The sequence below is a fragment of the Perognathus longimembris genome, chromosome 6 (assembly GCF_023159225.1).
Source record: "Perognathus longimembris pacificus isolate PPM17 chromosome 6, ASM2315922v1, whole genome shotgun sequence".
NCBI classification, from domain to species: Eukaryota; Metazoa; Chordata; class Mammalia; order Rodentia; family Heteromyidae; genus Perognathus; species Perognathus longimembris.
In genome coordinates, this window is record NC_063166.1 from 9,955,583 (window position 1) to 9,980,723 (window position 25,141).

The 25,141-nt window shown below is 39.5% G+C and overlaps 1 protein-coding gene across 2 annotated transcripts in view; it reads left to right on the top strand.

Annotated features, from left to right (window-relative positions):
- Btbd9 (BTB domain containing 9) overlaps positions 1-25,141 on the top strand; it is a 324,638-nt gene that overhangs the window by 180,029 nt on the left and 119,468 nt on the right. For both annotated transcript variants that reach the window (XM_048347832.1, XM_048347833.1), the window contains one exon: positions 23,312-23,421. In XM_048347832.1, coding sequence (XP_048203789.1) covers positions 23,312-23,421 — 110 coding nt within the window. The remainder of the gene's footprint in view (positions 1-23,311; positions 23,422-25,141) is intronic.

Sequence of the window (25,141 nt, forward strand, 5' to 3'; positions counted from 1 at the left end):
AATGTTGGACACTGAAGAAAATGGTCACAAGCAATGCCAAGAGTTGCAGGCTGTCCTCTTTCTGAGAGCTTCACCTTCCAAGTCAAAAGAAGAGTTTCTAAGAGCAACAAAGGAACAAGATAAGACTTAAGGAAATTAAGGTAGAGGTGACTTTAAAAATGACTTTTTATGTCTGTGATAATGAAGAACGGGTTACAAAACCTTAACTTGGAGTAAGAGGGCTATGTGGTTCTTACCTGTTTTAGTGTTGGTGCCTAAAAACTTGGACCCAAAGACTGATTTTTACAGGCTACCCCTTTCTCCATCCTCTTGTCATATGGCCATCACCACTACCACCACTCCTTATACCGGTGTATCTACCAATAAGAAAGTATTACAGTGTGTCGCGTTTAGTAAGAGTATAGGAAATAAAGTGAAAACATTTGCTTTTTCAGACAGTAATCATTTCTATTCATAGTCTAGTATTCTTTCAAATGGTATCTATAATGTAACAATGTGTAGAGTTAGGAACACATCTTTAAACCAGTCTTCTCCGCTAATAGAATTTAGTTATCCTATTTGCTGGCTGATAAAGAAAGTACTACTTGAAGTCTAAGAAGCTTAATGCTTCCAAATATTGTACACCTCTGTGCTTATCTCCCTCCTGTGTCTAATAATTTTCTCTACAGAATATTTATCAAACCCTAACTGTATACCTGACGCTGGATCTAAATGCTGAGTAGCTATAAGGAATTCACGAGGAGCTGACCCATCCTTGAGGGGCTTCTCTTCCCAGCTCATTCAGAGGCAGGACCCTGTCAGAAGCTATGCTCTGAGTGTTCCTTCTCTGGAAGACCCTAATCACTGCACAGTTCCAGGAAGCTGCCACTTCATGTAATGCATTCTGTATATTTCAATCTTAATCTTTTATGAGTCCATTCTAGGAATGGATGGACAAATTAACCAAATTTTACTAATCTTTCCATTATTCTGTTTAATGTAAGTTATTGGCCATCCTTGGGGCCAGCTGAGAGAAGCAAGTTTTGGGAGGGGAAAGCAAGATCAGCAGGTTTCTGGCCACTGTGGTTCATTAAATCAGAAATCATTTATCTGCATTAACTCCTGTTCTGAAATGCTCACATTTTTAAATGTGTGGGTGAGGATTTTCATAGGATGAGGGTCTACTTTGTGCACTTCTAAGAAAAACACCTGGGCCCTTTGAACCCGTATTCGTCTTGAAGCTGTGTTACAGTAAATGGGACTCATCTGGCCTTCACAGCAAGTATGCTGAGAGCAGGCTAGTGCGCTTACCTTAACTAGCCAAAGACCAAAGGCAGCAAAATTGCTGTGGCAAACACACAGGAATGGTAGAGGAAGCAGCATATATCATTTGAAGGGACAATTATTCTCCTTCTACTCCTCGTGAATGGTCATAAAGCTGAAAGTTATCTTTTTTTTTTTCCAGTCTCCCAGAAAAGCCTCATAAGATAGATCACCATTACATTTATCATTCATTTCTATTTTCCTTCAGTTGTATGCTTAAATCTGGGGACATTTCAGTGTGCAGGAATTTCCAAAAGATTTGGCTTTTAAGCAAGTCTTTTAGTCTTAATTTATAAGCCAATAATGAATTCTCTTTTGCTAAGAAAGACTGGGCCTCTGTTTGACATGTGTTCTTTGTTCTTCTCTGGTTAAAATGTGGAGTACATCCATGCTTTGTATGATGTGCTTGGGCGTACAGCTTCCCCCCACCCCCAGTCTACTTTTGGCATCAGTGATGGGGAAATGGAGTGGTTGTTTGGTAACTTAGATAGCTATCAAAATTAATCTGTAGACAGGAAGAGACTCTCCTTGAAAGGAAGCTGTAAAGCTGTGCCTGTGTAGCACTGAAACCAGACTTTTAGGCCACAGTGGAAGTGAAGGAGCAGTGCTTATTTTGGAAATTGGGACCATTTTTTGTAGAGATAAAAATTGGCTAGAGGGGCTGGGAATATGGCCTAGTGGTAAGAGTGCTTGCCTCGTATACATGAAGCCCTGGGTTTGATTCCCCAGCACCACATATATAGAAAATAGCCAGAAGTGGCGCTGTGGCTCTAGTGGCAGAGTGCTAGCCTTGAGCAAAAGGAAGCCAGGGACAGTGCTCAGGCCCTGAGTCCAAGGCCCGGGACTGGCCCAAAAAAAAAAAAAAAAAAAAAAAAAATTGGCTAGAGTGGATTTTTAAAAAATAGCTTGTAAATTCGTTACATTTTGATAAATCAGTCCCATCCACTTATAAAGTATATCATACTTTTTTAATTCTGAAAAAAATATCAAGTTGACATTTTCTTAGCCTGAAGCATTGAAGAACCAGATATCTTAAGGAAACAAAGATGAGAGCCAGAGTGCAGTGTGCAATCCTACTTTGAGTGGGAATTTACCCATTCCACATACAAACAAAAATCTCTTTGCTTTGTTTCTTCTCAACCTTGCTTCTGAAACAAGCCATTGTCTGATCTTTGAGCTGCCCTCCCTCCTTGCTTCTTTCTTCCTTCTCCTGTTTTTATTGTGGTGCTTAGAGTTGCACCCTGAACTTCATGCATCCCAGAAAGTACCTCTACCTCCATTTTTTTTTTTTTTTGGCCAGTCCTGGGGCTTGAACTCAGGGGCTGAGCACTGTCCCTGGCTTCTTTTTGCCACTTGAGCCACAGCACCACTTCTGGCTTTTTCGGTTTATGTGGTGCTGAGGAATCCAAGCCAGGACTTCATGTATGCAAGGTAAGTACTCTACCACTAGGCCATATTCCCAGCCTCTACCTCCACTTTTTAAATGAAAATATTATTTGTCCACAATTGGTCTTTAAATTATCCATTATGGACTGTACAGAATGGCACTTATAAGTTGACCTGACTTTCTGGGATTTTATTGTCACTTATAAGTGGGCTTGTTGATCTTGCTACTATAGATGACCTAGTTATATATCAGTTATGATAAGCTATAAAAATTAACTCCCAAGTCTATGGCCAGTGACTCTTGTTGTCAAATGGAAATGCAATTTTAAAAAGTGTCAGGGGGCACAGGAATGGAGGGAGGAAGAGTGAGCAGCAGATGTGGTCATTATATTCAATGTACATTATGTAAAAAATGAACTACATGACAGGAGGGTAGGGATGGAAGGGAGAAAATGGGGAGAGCAAAAGAAGGCGTGACCTTGACCAAGAAGCATTGTACTCATAATCTGACTTACGGAATTGTAACCCCTTTGTGCAACTATTTAACAACAATAATAGTAGAGCCAAGCTAGTGGCCTGTGCCTATAGTCCCAGCTACTTGAAGGTTAAGGTGGGGGACAAGAGGTCATGTGTGCCAGCCTGGCCAACCACGAGACTCTCCCCCTACCTCAATAAAAATAAAAAATAAAAGAAGAGTTTACCTGCTCTTGTTGTCCTATGTGGGCTAAGCAGTTACATCGTTCCTGAAACATAACCTTGCTGTTTTGCTGTGCTGAAAGTTTAGTTCTTCTCTTTCAAGTTTATGAGATGAAACAAGTTCAACACTAGTGGTTGTGCCTTGTTTTACTCTTCCCTAGTGAAGACAGTGACAAGGCCTATCTCATGAATTAAGAGATTTTAATGAGATATAAAATAGGTACTTAGCAATAGTGTCTAGTGTGGACTCTGAATTCAATAAATGTTAGGTTCTTCATTAAAACTTGCCATTATTATTGTACAATGGACCGTTCACCATTAGCCTTGGAGTTAAAGATACTACAATTTAGCCCAGTTTTGAAGATACCTTTGAAGACTGATTTAGTTAACAGTCTCCCAAAATGCTTTGGAATTTGTATTGACATTGGAGAAGCCCTAGCATGTAATATATTTTTTAAATACTTGATCCATTTATACAAAACCGGGACCTTGCCAAATGATTTTGACAGGACTTCAACTTGTTTGGTTTGTTCTTTTTTTTCTATTTCCAGTCTCTGGTATATCATTATTTTCCATTTTATCCTGTTGAATGAGATGAAAGGGAGTAAAGTTAAAGGATTTAGTCTAGCATTACTTGAATTGGTAGCAGAACTAGGCGCAGAACCATTGGACTATGCTGTGGGGACATGATTAATTATATAGAATTTTTCCAAAGCTAAGGTAACATGTGTCATATCATATTTACTGCCAAGGTCAGCAAGAAGTACTGCAGTTTTTGTCTTGTGGATTGAATTGCTTAAGTGTTAATTCTAAATACTTTACCATAAATATTTAATGCAAATAACCAATTTCCACTTAATCATAAAGCATAGCTCTTGTTAGTCTGAAAGCGTTTGCATGGAAAATTACATATCACTTTAATGTATTTTCTGTCTCTTTTTGTGTCCATACAAAAATAACAAACCACAGATGTATAATGACATCATCACTGAACCAAAGAAGGAAGCGAAGGAAATCATTTGTTGAGCCTCAGATTTAAGCTGTCCCCTATCAGCTTAGTAGTGTTTTCCTTAGTATTTTTAGGGAGAAGTTCTTTGGTGTAGCTTGAGCTCCAAGATCAAGGACAGTTGACACTCGTTCCTGCACAATGAGCCCCAAATTTAAACACAACGTCCTCCAAATGTCCCTTGGCACCAGTGAATGTGATTTTTTTTAATGCTACATTAGTTTCTCTAGTTCATCCCACTCAGCTCCATTGCATTTTCTCTAATGTTGTGTCCAATTTTAAATGACTTGAGTGATGGGCCTTCCATCTTTTACCTGGCCAGTGTAACCCCCAAGTGCCCAGGAGCTCATTCCCTGTGACAACTCTACTGTGGCAGACCTGAGGAAGGGGTGGCAGAGCGCACAAGGCTTTAATTGCTGCCTAATCGGCTATAGCAACCTGCACATTTTATTAAGAGGGCATTTAAAATTAGCATTATTATTCCAGAAGATACTTTCATACTGCAGTGAAAATCATGCTGAGAGAATGTCTGATACATAACCTAATTGCAACCACTTTCTTAATTTCTTCCCATTACTCCTGGTAATATACCTCTCAAGCCATTTTATTTTTCTTCTCTTTGTACTTCCTTTTGTCTCTTCCCATTCTGCTTTTTTCCCCCAGAGTATTGATAATAAGCTTAATCTTGCCAATAGAGCTGCAGTGTATATATACAAGCAGAGCTTTCAGGTGTGGAGTAGTTTAAAAAAAAAAGATACTAATAAACCTCATGAAAATAGTTAATGTACATCTTCTTGTTACAATAGTTGGGATACTTTTGATTTTTCTTTTTGGATGGAACCCAGGACATTGCACTTGCTAGGCAAGCGCTGTGCCACTGAGCTACATCCCAGCCCTGATACTTTTGATTTTTAAAAAGATTTTTCTTCAGGGTTGGAGGTATGGCTCAGTTGGTAGAGTGCTAGCCAGTGAGTGAAAGCGGCAGGTACTGAGTTCAAGTCCCAGTATCAGACTCAAAAAAAAAAAAAAGAAAGAAAGAGGGCTGGGAATATGGCCTAGTGGCAAGAGTGCTTGCCTCCTACACGTGAAGCTTTCAGTTGATTCCCCAGCACCACATATATGGAAAACGGCCAGAAGGGGCGCTGTGGCTCAGGTGGCAGAGTGCTAGCCTTGAGCGGGAAGAAGCCAGGGACTGTGCTCAGGCCCTAAGTCCAAGGCCCAGGACTGGCCAAAAAAAAAGAAAGAAAGAAAAGAAAAAAAATATTTTTCTTAAAGGACTTTGGATGTAGCTCATTGGAAGAATGCTTTCCCAACAAATGAGGTGCTAGGTTTAATCCTCAGCACTAAAATAATATATATAATACATATTATATTATCATATTACATATCTATATATTTAAGCATTGCTTTCTTCTCTTAGGTCATTTGGTTCTGTCATTTCTAGGCCATTTTTTTCTATTACGGAGACTCCCAGATTTCAATAATATTCTTCTAGGGAGGAATTTTTTCATAGTAATGATACTTGAGCAACAATGCCATCACCCCATAGTTATTTAATTCTATTGTAATATAAGCAATTTTCCAACCTGCTGACAGTTGTCACCTAGAAGCCTTAGTGCTGACTTTCTTTTCTTCTGCTATACATATCAAATTCCACTGCCTCATCCTGCAACTATACATTGTGATGTCATCCTACCAGCGTGTCCCTTCCTTGTCGAAAGGATTTTGAGAAAGGAAACACTGTCTTCCCCTGGGAAAATCATTTGTTCTTTGGGAATAATTGATATGCTTCAGAAACAATTTCACATAAATACTGTCTACCTTGATGAATGGTGCCAATCTTTAAACTTGCTTTTGGTAGACCTGAGGTTCAAGCTCAAGATTTTATTCTGGCTAGGAAGGTACTCCACCACTTGAGCCATATTCCTAGTCCTAAATCGCATCCACACACTGTATTGATAGTAAACACTGAGGAGAGAGAGATTGATGCTTTTTGGGATGAGTCAATACTCATAGGACATTATATGTAAAGAAGGTATCATTTGAGCTCAGCTTGAGAACTTCAGGTTCACTCAGGAAGAAAATCATTTCTAAGAGTTGAGACCCCACCCCATGCATGAGAGATAGATACCAAGAGTACTTTGGGAATGACCCATGGTTCAAATATAGGGCGTATGATAGAAGTAGCTAATAATAGAGCCAGAAAAGTGAGCCAGACATAGACTAAAAAAAAATGGGCTAGTATTCCAGTTATCCAAAGGAACATTGACACCCCCCCATAATACTCTTTGCTTCTGAAATGTGTGTTTTTATGTATGATTATGGGTGTTCTGTTATGATTTAGAGTAATGGTTTCCACATTAGATTCTCTGCCTCATTTCAATCAAATCACAATCTGTTAAGGATAGCATTTATCTATTTCTAAAGCTCCCCAAATGATTCTGATGCAGAATCAGAGTTAAGAACCCTTGTTCCAGGACATTGACACTTGAACAGATTCATGGAAGGCACCCAAGGAGACCCCCATTAAAGTAGGAGGGGGTGCCCTTAATTCAAAACCTACATATCGGGCTGGGAATATGGCCTAGTGGCAAGAGTGCTTGCCTCATACACACATAAAGCTCTGGGTTTGATTCCTCAGCACCACATATATAGAAAACGGCCAGAAGTGGCACTGTGGCTCCAGTGGCAGAGTGCTAGCCTTGAGCAAAAAGAAGCCAGGGACAGTGCTCAGGCCCTGAGTCCAAGGCCCAGAACTGGCAAAAAAAAACACCAAAAAGAACCTACATCTCCCTCACACTGGCAGAAAATGGCAACCCCTCCCACCCTTATCACTGCAGCATTTAAACTTGTTCAAATCACTTCTACATACTAGTAAATGAAAGGAACCCCTCTTGACTGTACAGTCCCTGTAGTCATTATTCTGCTTTTCCATACTGTCTTTCTCTCCACAGCCAAGCTCAGGGAGGGGGGAGGAGTTCCACTCCTGATGCTCCATTCCAGTTCAGTCTAGACTCAAGTCCCATATGACTTCCCCATCCTCCCCTGCCTCCCAGGGTCTCACCTTCCCAGTCTTTGCATGGCTGCTGGATGTGCAGCCATCCTGGTTTCCCATTCTCCCTGGCCTTACCCCTCCACACACACCTTTTAGAGCATCTCTCTCTCATCTTTTTCTACTCAGTGGTCACATGTGGGAAACTTTTCCCAATCTTCTTACGTGCTGCCATGCTGTTAGTGTAGAGCTTGTGTAGCATTCACTAATTTGTATTATGAATTATATATCTTCGTTAAAAAGGGGGGCCTTTTAGGAACTAAATATTTGTTCCCTTATCTAGTGCCTAACAATGCTCAGCATGTAGTAGTTGTCCAATAAGTACTCAATAAATTACGTGAATTGTATTTAATATCTTTGAGTAGCCATAATATGTCACCTCCCATGTACTGAGTGTTGAGTGTGTGCCTGGTTCCCCTCTTCCCCCAGTGAAGTACTATTACTTTCTCCTTTACAAATGAGGAAACTGAGGTTCCAAAGAGTTAAGTGAATAAACCAAAACTGAGTTACTCTTTCTAGTATTTTAATGAAATGGATATTTCACACGTAATCAGAATTAGGGGATTTCTTTAATGTAGGTTGTAAAAGATTTCAAGAGTACTGTATTCTAGAGTATTTATTTTGTAAGTTGATAGCATTACTAATTATCGCTGGTATTTGCCAAGGTAATTTTTTAAAAGCTATGATGTTATATGGCTTAAATGATTTGGTTTTTGTGTAGTATTTGTAATTTTGCTAGCCCTCCAATGAAAGTAGAGGCTCAGCAGTTCATTCTGTTTGAGAATGAAAAGAGACCAGATAATTAAAACCAACAGACTTTGCCATAGCCCCAATGTCCAGTTCTCCCCTCCTACTGAGAAACCTCTTAAGCCAATAGTTTGGAGGTCCTGCCTAGGAAACATGCTCTTCTCCACTAATAAGCAGTGTAGTGGCCTAATGAAGGGCCAGAGGAGGGAAAAGCAGAGTGGAAATGATGGTTAATCCACTCAGAATTGCCAAGCTCTGTGTAATTGAGTTTTCTTTGCCTTCCCTCTTTCCAGAGTTCAGTGTGTTAAAGTCATTGAGGGATGCACTGTTTCTTTAGGCACCAAGACAAGCCGTGATTTTGGTTTCTGCTGTGATCATTTTAATTCAGCTCTGAAGGCTAGACGGCTTATGCTCTGACAGGGACTCCAGAAAAGAATCTGCAGGAGCTCAGATGACATAGCTCTCATTTCTGCTGAGAGTCAAGCACAGAATGGCCTTTTAAATGCCCTTGTCTGTTAGACTGTACATGATATGGGCTGAAAAGCATTTGTGTGGCAGGAGCGGCCCTGGAAGATAAGGAAAACTGCTGAGAGGAATATGAATGCAACCCAGCTTCAATAGGTCCTAGAATGGAGATGGATGTTGGTGGCACTAGATGAGCAACCATCATGGTTTCCTGGCATGTGAGATGGTCAGTGCTAAAACCAGGCCCATCTGGATAGATGGCCATCCCGTGTGTTTAACTGAACTTTCTTTAGCTTAACAGAAAGTTCACAGTTTGTTGAAATGACTTCCTATTGCCCTCATTGCTGTTTGACTTGTTGGTGACCCAGGAAAACAAGAAACCTGCATGTTTCCTCCTGACTCCTGCAATGTGAAGTAGTATGGAGTCTTGCTTAAAGTTCTCTGCCTACTCCTTCTGCATCTTGCTCTCTCATGTCCCATTGTCCTGCTTCCCTGCCCAGGAGTTTTGTCTTAGTTTTCCCACCCTTGCCTGCTGCCTGTGCTGCTGTGGCAGCTCAGAGGATGAGAGGGGATGCACACACAGTGTATACTCTCTTCTACTTTGGCACTCACTTCCCATGGCTCTGCTTAGATGCAGCTGGCTGAGCTGGGGCATTAGGGAGCCTCCAGGGAGCCCACAGCTGAACCTATCAGGTCCCCTGCAGCAGCTGTTATCTGAAGTGACAGCAGCAAAGGAAGGATGTAGTGCCATGTGCAGGAAGAACACCAGACAGGCCCGTCTCTACTCCAGAGGACCTAAATCACCCCATCTGCATGTGGAGCTGGTGATTGTGCTGGAGAGCGGGAAGGGGAGGAGATGATGTTTTTTCATAGTTATCAAGATAAACAGAGCAGCCAGGGCTGTCTGTGCAGCTGCTTCAGTGTGAGGATGAGCTGAATTATTTTATTTTTACTCGGTAGGAATTAACACATCTCCCCTTTTCTTTCAGAGAGAGGGGGATCATAGCTAACAAAACCAGCCAATGATTTGAATCTTTCTGCAGAATAGTGATAATTTATGGGATTGTCTGGACATACCCTTGTTTGGACATTTAATTAGTGAAAAATCAATCCAGGAGATGGAGAGGCAGACATCTGAAGACGTGATAGAAGGAAAGGGATGAGGAACTGATAGAAGAGCAGCAACAAGGTGACAATGTTATTTTAAGACAAGAAGGAATAGGGCGTCATAGCCTTTGGGCTGAAGTTGGGAGTAGAAATTAGGAGAAGTGGTTATTATATCCTGTATTATCAATAGTCCTAAGAACCAGACAGTTTTAGTGATAATGTCTTTGTGGCCATACCAGCTTGGAAGTTCCAAGTCTCAAACCCCTAGAGTCCTGCAGAAATCCCTGCTTGAGCCCTTGCTCTATTAGGAATAGCCAAAGGTACAGATGTCCCTTGTGTATGGTAGTAAAGGTAGAGGTAAGAGGTTGAATACATTGATTCTCTTTTTTTTCAGACTAAAAAGATAGGAAGTTTTCTTTTAGGCATAAATGCATAAATATAAATAAAATGAGAAGAGAAGACAAAAAAAAACATGGAAAAGGCTATGAAACAAATGAACAAAAGCCAAATGATGTAGCAGGCTCAAGAAAACTGAATCTTAAGATGTTGAATTACACAGGTTTAGGAGTGAAGGGCAACCAGGAGGGAGGCTCTGTCATCATCTTGAGCAAGGTGAGTAGGAAAGGGCTAAAATGAGAAAGATTGTTGGCTGCATTTCTGAAACAATTAAGAGCTCTCCCCACACTGCATAGGATTTTGCTTATCCCCAGCCTGATAGAAAACTAGTCTAAGATAGTTGAGATCATCCTCCAGGTGGAGTAAATACCATATGCTGAGAGCTGCCCCTACCCTGCCCTGTTTCACCATAGAGCTTCTAGAAGTCTGTCAGGACTTCATCCTGAGAGTGGGGATTCGAAATATATTCCTAGCTAACCTAGAATTTGAGAGTAGGGTTTTCCTGACAGCTTGACCTACTTAGGTAACAAAAAAGTGAGGCCCAAAGTCCATAGGCATCACCATATTCTCAAATTTCCTGTTAGATTTCTAATTTTCTTCCTCACAACTTTATTGACAACTAGACATCTGAGAAAACTGGCATGAACATAAAGATCTAAATAAACAAAAAATATGTAGGGAGAAAAAAACTAAGAAAGTGAAAAAGTATTACCATCTTTAGAGAGGTTAAAGTACTTACAGCCGTTCCAGACCAAGAACAAGATATTGTAAATAGGAGCATCATAGAATTATGAAGTATAATTAGAATCTAATATAGTAAAGCAGAGATGGAAAGCTCAATAACAGCATAGATGGTAAAGTTGAGAGTCAGTCAAACTAGCAAAAAAAGATAGCACAAGAAGTATAAAAATGCAGAGCAAGATTATCAATAGCATCAATTCAGGAACAGTTACCAAAACTGAATTATATGGGTTTCTAACTTTTAAGTGCCTTCTGAATGCTCAGTACAATGAAAGAAAATAGTTTGCAAACACAAGCAGCGTAGAGGAAAATGTACATGCTTCCAGAGCAAGACATAGTTTTAAGAAAGAAACTAAATTAAATATAATAATATCTTTACAATACAAAATGAGTATGACAGGCAATAAAACAATTCATTTAAAGCTCTAAAGGAAAATTATTTCCAGTTATATATCCAGCCAAATTACCAGTCAGATACAAAGTTGTATTGAACATATACTCAAAGTCTTAAATTTGTAATCTCCAGAGACCACTGTTGGAGGAACATTCCATCAAGATCACAGTCTACACCAAGAAGGAATAGCATGTAGTACATGGTGCAGGCTTTTTATCACAGCAATCCCTTAGAAGGTCATGACACATCTAGTATTACCATTTGCATTGACTTAGAGGACAGCTGGACTGGCTCAGAAGGCCTCAGAAATCAAGATGATGTCACAAATAAGAAATTGCTAGATATACCTGATATGTCTGAATGTCTAAGTGTAGTCAGTTGAATCAGAGGAAGGAGATAACAGTGTTGAGATAACACACCAACATACACAAAAATCACCACTATTTCTAATTATAATGGAAAAATTCTGCAAGAAAGTACTCCACATATTATTACTTGTGAATAACATTTACATAATCGTGATGTAAACATAGCCTATTGATCCAACCAAGTTGCCATGTAGTCTAAATTGGTATGAGAAGGGTATATACAAAGAGGGGAAAGGTAAATCCTGCCTTCTGTAGTAGGGGATTGGTCGATAAAGCCTAAAGCCAGAAGATCAAGACAAAACATTAGAAGCATGTTAATTATAGATGTAAGACAAATCCTAAAATAATAAATTAAAGCAGGTAATAGTGGTTGCCTCTGGGAGGGGAAGAAATGATGTGTGGAAGGTTTTATCATAAACCTTACAGGCTATTTGACTTTTTAAAACTATGTGTATGCATAAGTTTATTTTTAAATGTACAAAAAGAAAAATAGGTAAGCCAGCCCTCTTTTGTTTTAATGAAGAGTCCACTGCAATAACAATAGCTATTAGTAATATTATAGAATCTTCTTGTTTGCTCAAAATAAATAGCCTCTCACCAAATGACATGTTTTACTTTACATCCATTACATCAGTTTTCTGTTCCTGAGTTTCTGAAACAAGTGTAAGGATTGGCATTTTCTTTCTGATCACTGACTTAGCACTAATACTGTACCAGTATAGGATAGGTCATGAATGGTTGACTCTCAAGAAGCTTGGGGGAGGAAAAAAAATTATTATTATTTTTGCCAAATTACTCCACCTCACAACCTGCTTGCTAATCCACTAGCAATACGGATTTTGGACAGGCTTCAAATTAAATTTAGCAGTGCATAGGACTCCTAAAACCAAGTGAGCATATGGTAAAAGGACCTTTAAGTTGATTAGGCAGACTGTCGGGTTTGAATATTTTTCTGTCTGCTTAGCTCCTGCTGCAAACAGCAAAATCTGTAGACCACCAAATAGCACTACTTGTAGCATCTTGCTATTCTCTTTTCTGTTTTGTTTGTGTTAATGTTCTATCACATTGGAAGAGTTTGGAAGCAAAATCTCTAATACTAGTATTGTTGAAATTAGTGCAGTAGTACTTCATGCTGTTTAGAAATTGGAGTATAGCCTTCTATGGTAAAAATTAGTCATGCACTTGAACTTTAACCCTAAGATGGTACATTATACATATCCATACCAGTTCAGGCTTCCAGGACAAAAATACTTATGTGGGTGGGTATGTTTCTCTCTCCAGTTTTTGTTTGCATTTCCTGTCTGTTGATGGTAAGTATTCTTCTCATTTAGTCTAGTATTGTTCTATTTAGTACTCTGCTTCTCATTAATAGCTTTGTACATAATTATACGGATGCTTGTTATTACATGCTAAGTAAGTCTCTCTTTCCTTCCTTCCTTTCTCTCTCCCTTCTTCCTTTCTTCCTGGCTACCCTTCCTCCTTCTTTCCTTCCACTTTTCCTTTCCTTATCCCTACTCCTTCCTTTAGGTAGAGGTATTAGAATTTCCCAAGGGGGGGGGGAAAGGATTCCTGACATTTTCTATGATCACTGAAGAGTCTGGATAGTAGGAGACATATGTGGGGTTTTTGTAAGTTGGGCTTGTTTTCCCTAAATATATTCTAGTTAATTCTCTGAGGAGCCAGTGCCTGGAACACACCTTTCTTTATGTAGGTAGAAAGAATAGTCAGGCTCCAAGAGCCATAGGTTCTATTGAGCTTTGAATTCTGTAGCCTGAAGATGAATCTATATCACTATATCACTATATCACTACATGTAGTTATAGCATCTATTTTATAATATGCACTAGTAAATATATATACAATAGATATTTTATAATTAATATATACTAATAAACAAAAAGTTTTAAAAAGAGAATTTCTTCTTTAAAAGGAAAATCTAAGAATTAGTCTTAAGAATATAAGCATGATACACCCTGAGAAACAGTATCTATTGATTTTATAATATATCCAAGCCCGTGTGTCAACCAGTTGTATGTATTAGGTATGGGTTTTCGTGAAGGAAACAATGCCTGCAAAATACTTCACTGTTGGTGGGAATGTAAACTGGTTCAGCCACTCTGGCAAGCAGTATGGAGATTCCTCAGAAGGCTAAATATAGAACTCCCCTATGACCCAGCAGCCCCACTTTTGGGTATCTATCCAAAAGACCACAAACAAAATCACAGTAATGCCACCAGCACAACAATGTTCATTGCAGCACAATTTGTCATAGCGAGAATCTGGAACCAACCCAGATGCCCCTCAGTAGATGAATGGATCAGGAAAATGTGGTACATACACACAATGGAATTTTATGCCTCTATCAGAAAGAATGACATTGTCCCATTTGTAAGGAAATGGAAAGACTTGGAAAAAATTATACTAAGTGAAGTGAGCCAGACCCAAAGAAACATGGACTCTATGGTCTCCCTTATTGGGAATAATTAGTACAGGTTTAGGCTAGTCATAGCAGAGTACCACAAGGCCCAATAGCTATACCCTTATGAACACATACGATGATCCTAAGTGAAATGAACTCCATGTTATGGAGACAATTGTTATATCACAGTTGTAAATACTTTCAACATCCCATGTGTATCTGTAGCTTCTATTATTGATGATGTTCTTGTATCACCTTCCTGTGGTTGTACCTACACTATCTCTGTAATCTTATCTGACTATATTGGAAACCGTGTATACTGGTATTGGAATTAGGAAATTGAATGGGAATACCAAAATTGAGAGACACAGGGTAAAAAAAGAGAAACAACTACAAAAGCAATACTTGCAAAACTGTTTGGTGTAAGTGAACTGAACACCTCAGGGGGAGAAAGGGTAAGGGGGAGGGGAGAGGGGGGTATGAGGGACAAGGTAACAGTACAAGAAATGTATCCAATGCCTAACGTATGAAACTGTACCCTCTCTGTACATCAGTTTGATAATAAAAATTTGAAAAAAAATAAAAGATTAAAAAAAAAGCTGCACATGGATGTCCTTTGTGTTGTCAGCTTTCATTTTCATTCCAGTGTTGGTTTCTTAGGAGTGTGGAGCAAAGGTCTGGGATTCCCTCACTCTCTAATCTCTGTTTATTCCTTAGTTTTGACACTTTTTGCTTCTTTTGAGACTATCATCTTATTTCTCAGAGTGTCTAATGCTTATTCTTAGAAAAAAATCTTAAATTTTCCTTTTGAACAGAAAATTCTCTTTCTAAAAAGTTTTTGTTTACTAGTGTATATTAATTGTGTAAAATAGTGGCTTTAAGCATGCATATATGTGCCACTGTGTGTGCCTATATATATACATACACATATATATATTCCAATTCTAAAAGGAAAGAAAAGCGAATCTCCAGCCCTTTAAATTTTGTTGCTATACATGATATATACGCACTGTAGTCTCAGACTGAAGAAAAGGGAACGTTATCTTGGTCACCATGATACCAAAAGCAGTCACCAAATGAGTTCGTACAGATTCATAAGGAAACTAACAAATTTAATTTTCTTCAGCTTTTTCTCTAGTGCACAATTCCATTAGGCTCATTTGTCAACATTCCTGAAAATACACAGCTTATTGGATGAATGGAAAAAAGATAATGCAGCCATTTTAAAGATAAAACTAGTGAAATTCCTTTTCCCACCCCTAGTATCATGGGCTAGGAGAGAAGTTAATGAAAAAATGCAAATGTTGAACTTTTAGTAATTTAGCTCTATTTCTTAAAGTATATTTTGTGTTGGCTTAAAATGCTTTATTGAGTAATAAAATTGGTTAACATCATTCCCTCGTAGGAATTCATTCACATTAGCACAGAAGAAGGAATTGGGTTATTCATATTCTCTTTCCTTCTCCCTCACCTCCGCCACCCCCTCACCTCGTTGCCCTTTCTCCTTCTTTCCCCTCCCTGCCTCTTTCCCTTATTCTGTTTTCATCTTATTTATTCTACCTCCATTTCTCTTTATAATCCCTTGAAAAAACACATTCTGAAAATAAGATGAAAACTAAACTGAGATAGTGTTTCTTCCCATGAAATTCGGTTCCTCTTTTTCCCTCTATTCCTCTTCCTAAGAAGACTACATAATTGGATCTTTGGTTTTGTCCTACTAAGTATCTATCAAAGGTATCTGTACCTCAAGCTGATTTGTGTTGTACCGTGTTCTTAAGACACCGTGTTCTTAAGACAGTGCTGGTTGTGCCTTCCTATTTGACCAGCTTTAAAAAATTCTCCCAGGTAACTGTTTATCCTTCCAGTTTAGCAAATTTGTTGACACTCGACAATTATTTCAATTCTTAATCTGTTGCTTCCTGACTTCAGATATGCTTTCTATAGGGGAGTGGTTTTATTTGTATGTCAGGCCTATATCATAGACCCAAAGCCAGCAGCTGACATATAGTAAATGTTTAGTTAATATTTATGGGATAAACACTTCTTGTCATGGATAGAAGAGAAAAGGAAATTACTTCTTCCTTAGCCTTGTTTTGTTTTGCTCTAGTCTTTGAGGTAAAAGCAGGAGGGTTGGTATTTCAAGATTAAGTACCCTGAGTGAGTGGTGATAAGCTCTTTTGTCCTTTGATTGGTGTTTCAAGATTAAGCACCATGAATGAATGGTGCTAAACTCTTCTGTACTCTCTGCCACTGAGACCAGTGGGGGCTGAGAGAAGTGAGGAACTTACCTAGATTTCATACTGAATGCATTGTGAAGCTCTTTGACTAGCTCAGGTCTCTCTCAGACTTTTTGTTCTTTTTCCTGTGTATAGTGAGTTTCTAATTCACTATAAATGTTTTTGAATTGAAGTTTTTGCCTGTTTTTCTGGCCCATTCCTCACAGGGAGGGGTTGGCGTGATTTGTTGTACCTACCTGGTGTTTATTGAGCCTTGATTAATAGCACATTTACCCAGGATACCTACCTATAAGGGCTACTGACTGGCAAATGTGAAAGCAAAAACTTTAATATGGTAAATGAATTTCAGAGCTTATATCATTTTCATATGATTTGTGTAAATACTATTATGTTATTTTTGTGATACTAATTCCAAACTGTTTTATAAGTTGAAATCATATTATAGCAAATGTTAGGCTCTGAAAATTTAAAGGACAGGAAAAAGTTATTGTCCCAGATGCATCCCCGCTCAATAAAACCAAAAAATACTTATCTCTAGTGTTAGAATGGCTTTCTGTTTTGAAAGACACTGAACTTTGATGTATTAGTAATTATTTTTACCCATTGTATACCCTCTTTACACCAGGTTCTATATAGCATCAATTTTCTCTGGAAAACAAGATGATTCTTGTTTTGTTTGCCCTTCAGGTTTAATAGTGCAGGTGCCCAACGTGATTGCTTCCTTTGCAGGGCCAATGTCCAGACAGAATGGGCCCGGCTGTTCTCACAGACAGTAGCCTCTGCTTAGGCTAACTGCACACCGTGTTTAACCTTTCCATAATTCTTCCTCTCCCAAATAAGCAAATGCTGCCGGGGCCCTTTGCGGAAGTGAGTAGAGGAGAATCTATAGCTCCACAGATCAGCCAGAGGGAAGGTTTTGTAAGAGTAACAAATCTTTCCTGTTGCAACATGCTTTTTCTAGAAGCTTTTTGTCATTCTGGCAGCAAACTGTTTTCCAGTTGCTGCCTTAGCAACAAGACCTGAAGTCACTTCTCTTCTAGTCTGTGGTTTGATTACAAGAGCACTAACATTATACCCAAAGCTAGAAGAAAATATTAAAGTATGGGAGAGCTGCAGAATTTACCTGCTTCTTTCTAAAAGAATTGTTTATATACATTCTCAGTGGGAAGACAGGAAAGGTCAAATAGTAGTCATGGAAATGGCGAATTCAAGCACCCAGGTGTCCTAAAGCTCTAGTAAATGCTGTGGTTCAGGTTCTTGCTACGTGGCCTCTCTGACCACAGCAAGTAATAGTTTTTCCGTGGCCTTTGAGTTCTCTGTGCCAAATGTTAAAGATCCGGTGTGTGCCAGCCTTAGGCTAACTCTGGTTTTCATTATGCTTTGTTTAACCCAAGAATATAAAAGTTCACTTTGAGAATAAAACTTCGTTTATCAAAGATTAGAATTCTTATGGGGTTTGGCTCCACTTGATCCCTTGAGAGCTTATTTAAACATTTCTTACCAAATTCAATTCTATCTCTTAGTAGAACATACTGAACAGAGAATACACCATGACTGAGGCAAAGGTTAAGGATTAACTCTAGCCACAGTGGCTGTTGTCTACCAGAACCAATGATTACAGAATTCTGGGGCATTGATGCAGGAATATACAATTTGCTAGCCTTCTGTATTTTTATTAATATGTTAAATAAAGATATTTGGCTAGAAATCATTTTCGGTAGTGTTCTAAGATGAAATGATGGAAAAGTAAGCCAGGCGCCTGTGGCTTATACCTGTAATCCTAGTTTCTCAGGAGGCTGAGAGCTGAGGATTGCATTTCAAAGAAAGTCCGTGAGATTCTTTAATAAAGAACCAAAAAACTGGAAGTGGTGCTGTGGCTCAAAGTGGTAGAGTGCTGTCCTTGAGCCGAAGAGCTTAGGGACAGTGCCCAGACCCAGAGTTCAAGCCCTACGACCAACAAAGAAAAAAAAAATGAAATGATGGGAAAGTAAAGTATAGTAATTTGTACCTTTCCAGAACAAGTAGGGATTATAGGGAAATCTCCAAAGCAAAGCATTCCTAGGGCACAGTACTGTAATATCTCTGTAAGGAACTACATTTTTTTTAAATAAGTGAGAACTCTAATATCCCAGGGTTTGAAAAAACAAATAATAAACCCTTCAGTGGGGATGGATAACTGGATCACATGTCCTTGACCAGTCTCCCTAAATTTTGCTCTCTGCCAAAGAAGAAAGCTAGGAGGAGGAAGGAAGAAGGGATGTGGGAGGAGGAAGACAGCTAAATTCTAATCCCATATATGGGCAAAAGATTCTTTCTTTGCTTCCTTAAAGACTAAGGACTCAAAGCTGCTAATAACCACGGAGCCAGGAAATCCACGTTCTAAACCTCACCAGCTCCCTGTGGCTTATAGAGCCCATCCTGCGGCTCCTGAAGAGGGAGAACAGGATGCTGCCTGTGCTGGTGAAGCCTGCTCCTTGGCCTGCCCCCTAGTGAACATCCTCTGCAGCAACCAGTCAGGGAAGCTCTCCCAGACACCCGGCTTTCTCAGTCCAACCCCAGAATGGTCACCATCCAGCAACCTCTTCTTGGAATTGCTATCTAATGGTATCCTTCGCTGTCAGGCAGAGTAGATTTAAAAAAAAAAAAAAAAACTTCACTCTTTTAAATACCATGTAAAGTTTGTATTACTGACCCTTCTTCACAGAGGAGGGAACTGAGGTTCAAAGGGGTTTTAAAATAAATTATTTTCCCCATTGTGGCACATCTGATAGCAGGTAGTACTAGAATACAAACCTGTCCTGTTGGACTCTAAAGCCATGCTGTTCCCAAACTCTTCTGTGCTTTCCAGTTTTAGCAGGCTGTCTATCCTTGGAGACTTTAGGCATTAGTAGAGACAGAATCTCTTTCACTCAGAGTGTCACAGCTTTGAGAAACTTTGTTATTTGAAACATCTTGTTCTGAGTTGTGCTCAGGATCCAGATTCTGTCAGCCACTTGAAGACAGCTAACACAGTGAAGCAAGAATGTTGGAAACGGGCTCATGCGGACACCATCTACCCTCCTCAGAACCAGCCAATCTGTTGCCTATCTGCCTTCTGCAGCACTATTTAAGTTTTAATTATCTTCCAACTGTCTGAGCTGCTGTTGAGGACCACAGAGAGCACAAAGGATAGCTGTTATAGTTTTCAACAGTGGTCCTCTCTAATCACTGATGAAGTCACTAGCTGCCATTGCCTTTATTACCAGGTTAAGTCAGGGAGTGACTGGACTTGAGAGAGAGAGAGAGTGCTTTAAAGGAAAGAAGTCAATGTTGAGCTTTGCCTGTTTGATTTCTGAAGAAAAGATGGCAGGGCTGGGGATGTGGCTTTGTGGTAGAGTGCTTTCCTGGCATGCATGAAGTGCTGGATTCAGTTCTCAGTACCACATACACAGAAAAAGAGCTGGAAGTGGCATCCTGGCTCAAGTGGTAGCGTGCTAGCCTTGAGCAAAAACTCAGGAACAGTGCCCAAGCCCTGAGTTCAAGCCCCAAGACTGGGTTGGGGCGGGGCGGGGGGGGGGGGAAGAAAGAAAAGAAAAGATGGCATCTACTTTACCTGTTCAGAAGTTAAGATGAAAATTGGCTCTATTTTTTCAAAGGAAGTAAAAAATAAAATCCTGTTTCATCCTTATCCCCAGGGTTTTAAATTTTATTATTTTTTTTTAGCAACTCTGGTTTTAATAACTTGTGTTCTACCTTTGGGATGCCTTGTGTTGTGAGTCGTGTTGAGAAAGCTTGTTCAAGTCTAGAATGGTATGCCTCCTCACCTCAACTCTTTTTTTTGGCCAGTCCTGGGCCTTGGACTCAGGGCCTGAGCACTGTCCCTGGCTTCTTCCCGCTCAAGGCTAGCACTCTGCCACTTGAGCCACAGCGCCACTTCTGGCCGTTTTCTGTATATGTGGTGCTGGGGAATCGAACCCAGGGCTTCATGTATACGGGGCAAGCACTCTTGCCTCTAAGGCCATATTCCCAGCCCCCTCACCTCAACTCTTTATTACTCCTAAACAGACCAGGGTCTCTGAATTATTTTTCTTTTAATTTTATTATCTTTAAGTAGCTGTACAAAGGCTTTGCCATTTAACAAAAAGCAGTTTATGAACACAGTGCATTTTGATCAGTGTTACCCCTTTCAACATTCTCACCCATCCCTCCCAACCCACTCTTTCCCTCACTTTGCTTATTTTTATAGGATATACCTTAAATCCTTAACTGTGTTCTCCTCACTTCTCTTCTTAATTTATTCTACCCCTCTCCCCTTTACTCCATCCCACCCCTTTCAAGTACCTGTTTCCTGGTGTTTATTTTGTTTGACTTTGCCTTTCTAAGTAATGACACTATTTGAGTTCCCCCTTGAATCTACCATATTTCAGCTAATATATTTGTCTGCACTTGCTTAACACCTAGTGTATTTACTCATATGTTTATAAGCTAATTCTAGCTTGTATATATGAAGGAAGACATGCAATATTTGTCTCTCAGGGTCTGAGTTATTTCACATAATTTTTTCCAGATCTTAATTTCCCAGCTACTACCACCAGTCAATGAAGTTAGTCATTAATTGAAACAATAAGCCATTTCTGTTCTGAAGCTTTAGTATAGGAGGAAGTGCTTGATAAGAAGGAGCCTGCCTTCTTTCTTTTGATGTTACCATTTTAAAAATATGTATTCAGTAAGAAATTTATGCCAGTTTTGTAAGTTATGCTATAATTTTAAAGAGACTTAGGAACTATTGTAGAAATAGAATAATTAAAGTGGCTATGAACAATACATAGAGTAGGATAGTCAAGAAGTGTGATATGCCGTGGTGAATTGCTAATTTGACCCAGCATTATGCAGCAGAGATAATATTATCTTCATATATAGAGAATTTTTTAAATCTGGAGACATCTCTCAGTGCTTTTCCAACTATCTATATTATTTTGTTTATTCTTACAAACACTATCATTAAGGCTGTAAAATGTATTCCAGTACAACTTTTTTTATTTTCAATTGCTTCTAAACAGGGTCAAGGGGAGGGGAACATTGCTTTAAAAATTTTTTTTTAACACTTACACTAGGGTAAAATTTGAGAAATAGCTATGATCTAAATTTAGAAAACTTGATTCTATATAATGTTTTGAAAAGAAAGACAAGGAAGGAGGGAACCTCCCAGCATCCCCTTTGGTCTGTCTAGACTATATTTAACCTTAAGAATCACCCAGGGGAAAGGCCCGTTAGTCACTTCCTGGCTCTTTGTGCACACTGGGAGAGCTATCTTTCTGTTGGTAGAGATTTGACCTAGGGAATAGGAAAATGATCTGATCAAATTCCACCAAACCTGTTCCCTCCAAGGTTGCAGACAACAGCACTCAGGCTATCATGGCTCTGTGCGGTTGAAAATGCTACCCTGGTTAAGTTACTGTGGGTTTAAGGAAATGGACAAAATTAGATTCTGGCCAAGGTGCCAGATTGAATGCACCCCTTCCCTTCCAGAAAGCACCAAGGAGGTTGCCATTGCCATCAGCTAAAGACAACACAATCCAGAGGACTCACACAATTAGAAACTTATTTTAAATGACTCCACCCAGATGAGTCCAGTGGAACCAGCCCCTTCTGTTTACTCTGAGGGTTGAGGAGATCAGGACCAGCCTTCTGCTTACCCCACAGGCTCTGGTAAGAGGGATAGTAGCTTGATCCTCAGTTCAGGAAGAGTGTTGTCTCCCTGCAGCAAGGATGAGCACACTGACAGCCAGTCCAAGAGATCACATTAATATTGGTTATGAAGATGAGTGATCAGCTCATGTCAAGGAGCAGATGGCCTAATGAGGTACATAGGGAACACCATGAGATACAGCCTTGAAGAAACAGGAAGGAAAACAGCTTTTGATACCAAATCCCTAAATAGGGTCTCCTTAATGGGAATTTTTTAAATTAGTTTTTTTTTTTTACCTTATACTGTTAACTTAGAATGATGAGAAATATAAGGAAATTACTGAATTAGTGAGCGATGATTAACTCAGAAGTAAAATTATATCATCTAAACTGAAGGTTCTTTTACCCACAGAGGGAGGATATTACCAAAACCTTGCCCAGTCTATCAAATTCTAATTGAAATCTGTTCATTTAAAAATGCCTTATCTTGAGTGTATAGTTCATAATTTGGGAGAGCTTTATCAGTTAATCTAGTTATTTTTCCTGGTTCTTCCTTTGAATTCCAGTAAGACAGTGCATGGCACATACCCGGTGGAATTGTGAGGCTCTCAGAAGAGTGAGTTTGTCGGTTCATGAACCTGTGAACTGTCAGTCCTGTTGGAGAGCAAAGGGAGCAAGTCACCCCATGCCTCCAGGGAGATGGGCAGGGCGAACAGGCCAAGACCTAGTAGACAAAACTGCCCTGTGTGCAGAGGCCAGATCTGTAGGGCCTAGAGGGAGCCTGCGGAGCCCTCTGCAGATCACTTTCTCTGGTCAGGCGCAGACTTCCCAGCAATCATTTGAGGGTGAAGGGACTGGTGTAAGTATATAAGATTAACTTTCTAATGGGACCTAGGAGCAGGACTTAAAAGACACTGAGGTTTTCAGCAAAGGATATGCATTTTCCCTTTGGAACAGGGAAGCAATAGTGATTTCATGCATTTCTCTCCAATGGATCAAATCTTTCATTGAGCTGGGATGCATTTGATTTTGCCTCATTTGTGCACACATGCAGAGATACAGCCATAAGCAACCATTAGTTATTCTCCAGTACAAATGTCTTGTGGGCATATATTTGGACTGACATTCAGAGTGATATTCCAGGTACATCCAAGTTTACTTCATTCTCTGGGAAGTGACATCTCCCTCTGTTTACTCTTTTCTTCTAGGTTTAGTTGAAGCCAGCTGTCCTGCTAACTATGTGTTTAAGTGGTATACCTTATCCTGTTATTTTTTGATTGGTTGGTGGAGCTCATTTACAACAAATTTTCTTTTCTTGTTACCCTCAGGTATATTCGAATAGTTGGGACTCATAACACAGTGAACAAGATCTTTCACATTGTGGCTTTTGAATGCATGTTTACAAACAAAACCTTCACTCTGGAGAAGGGGCTGATAGGTAAGTGTTAAAATTACATATTTATATATATATTTAGAGATATTTTGTCTTCAGATACTTTGTTATTACATTAATTCATCTTAATCTGCTCTAAGGGCTAGGTAATTTGAATGTCTTCTGGCTGAGTGACAGAGAACATGCCACATTCTTGGAAGCAGTAAAAAAATAATTGCAGTAAACTTAAAAGAATGTAAATATACTAGTAATTAAAAATTGAAATATTTTAATAATTCATCCAGATTTGCAGTGTAGTATTTGCTCTTGATAGCCAAGCAAAAACTCTCATACCAGGGGCTTTTCCTGGGTGAGATTGGTAAGGCTCCGTATAATATGAATCGGATGCTCATGCTTTGTAGGGCGATGAGGGTACGTTGGCTTTTGATTTGATATGAATGGTGTGCTCAGTGGATTTCATGGACACGCCAGTCCATATTTCCATGCTTTGTCAAGTTCTCCTTAAGAAAAATGCTTGCCTGAAATTTAAATAAAACCAGAGCAGCTAAACTGCTGTTGCAAAAATCAAGTTGCTGGGTAAAAAATTCTCCCTAACTGATCTTTGGGAAGAGTATTCTTGATTTTGGATCAGTTATTTTTCTGTGGGATGTGATTTTGGTTTTATTTTAGGTAATGCTTTTAGCTGGTCATTGTGTACAGCTCACCCCAGGTCTTGATGTTTGAAATAGCAGTGAGTGGCCTTTCCTTTCAGACTACTTATTCCCTGTATTCCCTTTCTCTTTCCTTTGTCCACAGGTTTCTACCCCACTTCAGCAAAGATCACAGGTGGGCTAGTGAGGTCCTTGCATCTGTGCTTCTACTGCTGCTTCCTTTGAGAAGTAGCTCTGTATATCCAGGTGCCCCTGGTCATAGGACCCCACATACAATTTTGTGCCTTTGGGCACAGACTTACTTCTTACATTTTTCTCAAATCCTGTCCATGTAGGGAAAACCCATCCACATTGATCTATATTATTAAAAACCGGTAGTAGTAAAATGAAAAAAATGGGAATTTTGGCTCCAAATGTAAACTAAAAATTCCATCTTTGAATAGACATCACCTAAATTTTCCTAACACCGGCTGCATTTCTACTTATAGAATCCTTTTCTTATGGAAATTTAAGAGAGTACTATTAACATAGTAAGAGTGGAAATTCTTCCACTGTGTAAAGAGCTTTTAGAGCTCAGCTAAAATAATTGTTTTGGTTTTAACTTTGTTATGGGTGTAATTTTTAAAATTAGACATCAGTGTTAATTTTTGTTATTTTTGAGTAATTTGAAAACATGTTTGAAGCACTATGTGGTGTCATCCATCATCTTCTAAAGGCAGTTTAGGCTTGTGGAAAGAGGTCTGTGGGCCAGAGCGCTCCTCCTGCTGTCCTGGTGTTTGGTAACCTGTGGGGCTTGCCATGTGTGATTGTGAAGCCAGGAGAGGCCTTGCTGAGGAGAGTCTGAGGAACCAAGGTCTTTTTAATCACAAGATGCATAGCATCATTTCAACTCGATGGGCAGCATTTTTGAACATGTGATAGTGAAGGTGCCATCTACTTGTCAGTCTCTCTTCCTATTGAGGAAGAATAGGTTTGTGGACACTGTAATTAACCAAGAAACAGGCCTGTCTGGCAGAGAGGCCATTACAAGAATGAAACTCAGTATCTGCTGTAGTGAGGGAGGCAGCTGTTGGCTCCATGTTCTGTCCAGCATTATCAGAGGCTGTAATGGTCTC